At 32.5% G+C, this 1692-nt stretch overlaps 1 protein-coding gene across 1 annotated transcript in view; it reads left to right on the forward strand.

Annotated features, from left to right (window-relative positions):
* Nucleotides 1-561: 561 nt before the first annotated feature.
* The window catches only part of HELRODRAFT_184443 (hypothetical protein), a gene marked incomplete at both ends in the record, with an annotated part of 1542 nt that continues 411 nt past the window's right edge, over nt 562-1692 (forward strand). Inside the window, 2 exons of the mRNA XM_009027782.1 lie at nt 562-1108; nt 1191-1586. Coding sequence (XP_009026030.1) covers nt 562-1108; nt 1191-1586 — 943 coding nt within the window. The remainder of the gene's footprint in view (nt 1109-1190; nt 1587-1692) is intronic.

Genomic DNA, 1692 nt, shown 5'->3' on the forward strand with positions numbered 1-1692 from the left:
ACACTTCGTAGTAGTTGAAATGTGGTGATATTCAACAAGTGACACAAGGACTTCACGAATGTTATTCATTATTGTTGACCGCGATCTGTTTTCCCTGCCCGACACTTTAACCATTACATTATTTAATATTCAACAGTAAAGTTTAAGTTTTCACAAATATTGAAAGTTTTGGTTTACGAGTTTAGCTACTAGATATTTAAACTGTTACATATGAATTTAAAAGATGAAAAATTTGTCTTCTAATAATTCTTGTTGATAAAACTTTTATAATTTTTAATAAAAAAGTATTTAAAATCTCTAAATTTGTATTTAACAAAAAGTTTATAAGAATAAAATCTGACATTCCTACAAGCGTTTGCCAGTACAGGTAGCATAGGCGTGTGCTGAGGTTTTCCCATGAATCTCGTTTCATTTTCGTGTATCTGGGAAGTGACTTTGCTAAACTGTTTATACTCTCAATAATAATTATCAAAAAATAACATTTTAATAGATAAAAAACGACTGTTTATCTATTTTAGTTGATCTTACACTTATGTTTCAAATTGCAAAATTTCGTTAGCAATGTTTCAGCCTCCTCAAAGATATCTCTGCCCTGTTCACAGTAAAGATATTGAGCTCATTTGCAAGACATGTCGACAGTCGGCCTGTGTTGTTTGCTTGGTCGCCACACACAACAGACATGATATGATGCTAGCCTCCGAGAGGGTTGAAGCCAACAAACGAGTTCTGAGTAAGATGATAGCGTCCAATGATGAGAAAATAAAGGAACTCGACGTGAACATAATGAAGATTCAGGAAGAAATTACTAAAGAGGTTGTTAAAGAAATTAAAAATTATTTAATGAGAGCAGTGGATGATTTTCTGACCAGCAAGCTTCATCCATATTTGAAACCATTCCAGCAACTGCGGGACAATCTAACAGATTATAAACACAAATTAGAGGATGTCAAATACTTAACTGATAATGAGGTCGTGGAAGATGAAGTCCTGGTTGATTTCAAAATAACGAAAAAATTTGAGTATCCAATTTATCAAGTAGACTACCAGAAGATGCAAGACAACTTTCGGCTGTTTCCACAAATTTTTCAAAACTCAATTAAGAAGATTTGTTAGTATGAAAATAATATATATATATATATATATATTTACATTTTTTACTAACCGTAACGAATTATTTGTCGGTTGAATAGGTGTTGGACGTGACTTCGTTACTCTGGTTAAAGAAATCAAATGTGGAGTGCCTGTGACGTGTTTCACTATCTCAAACGACAAACTTTACATTTTTTCAGGAAACGAGTTTATCACAAAAGACCTCCTTAATCCCGAAGAAGTTTCAACTGAAAATATCGGTGACGGCTTTCTAAATCTAGGAGACATTTTGAGTTGTGATGATAACTTTTATTATTATTACGACGATATGATTCAAAACATTTTTAAGGAAAAGATTTACAGTCCTATTGCAGATTTGAGTAGTAGAATGAAAGTAAATGGTCTAGAATTCCTAGAAATAAGAAACATAAATTGCTTCTCTCTAGCCGGGAAAAATATTTTGGCTGCTAGTAACGGCGCACTTTACGAAATTGAAAGTAACTCTTTGCAAGAATCAAGCATTTTTAAAAGTTTTATTGATATGAACACGTATATCTNTCAAGTTTTAAAGATGAACTGTGAAAAACTTGTGATAGCCTCAGA

This window comes from Helobdella robusta, assembly GCF_000326865.2.
Source record: "Helobdella robusta unplaced genomic scaffold HELROscaffold_504, whole genome shotgun sequence".
NCBI classification, from domain to species: Eukaryota; Metazoa; Annelida; class Clitellata; order Rhynchobdellida; family Glossiphoniidae; genus Helobdella; species Helobdella robusta.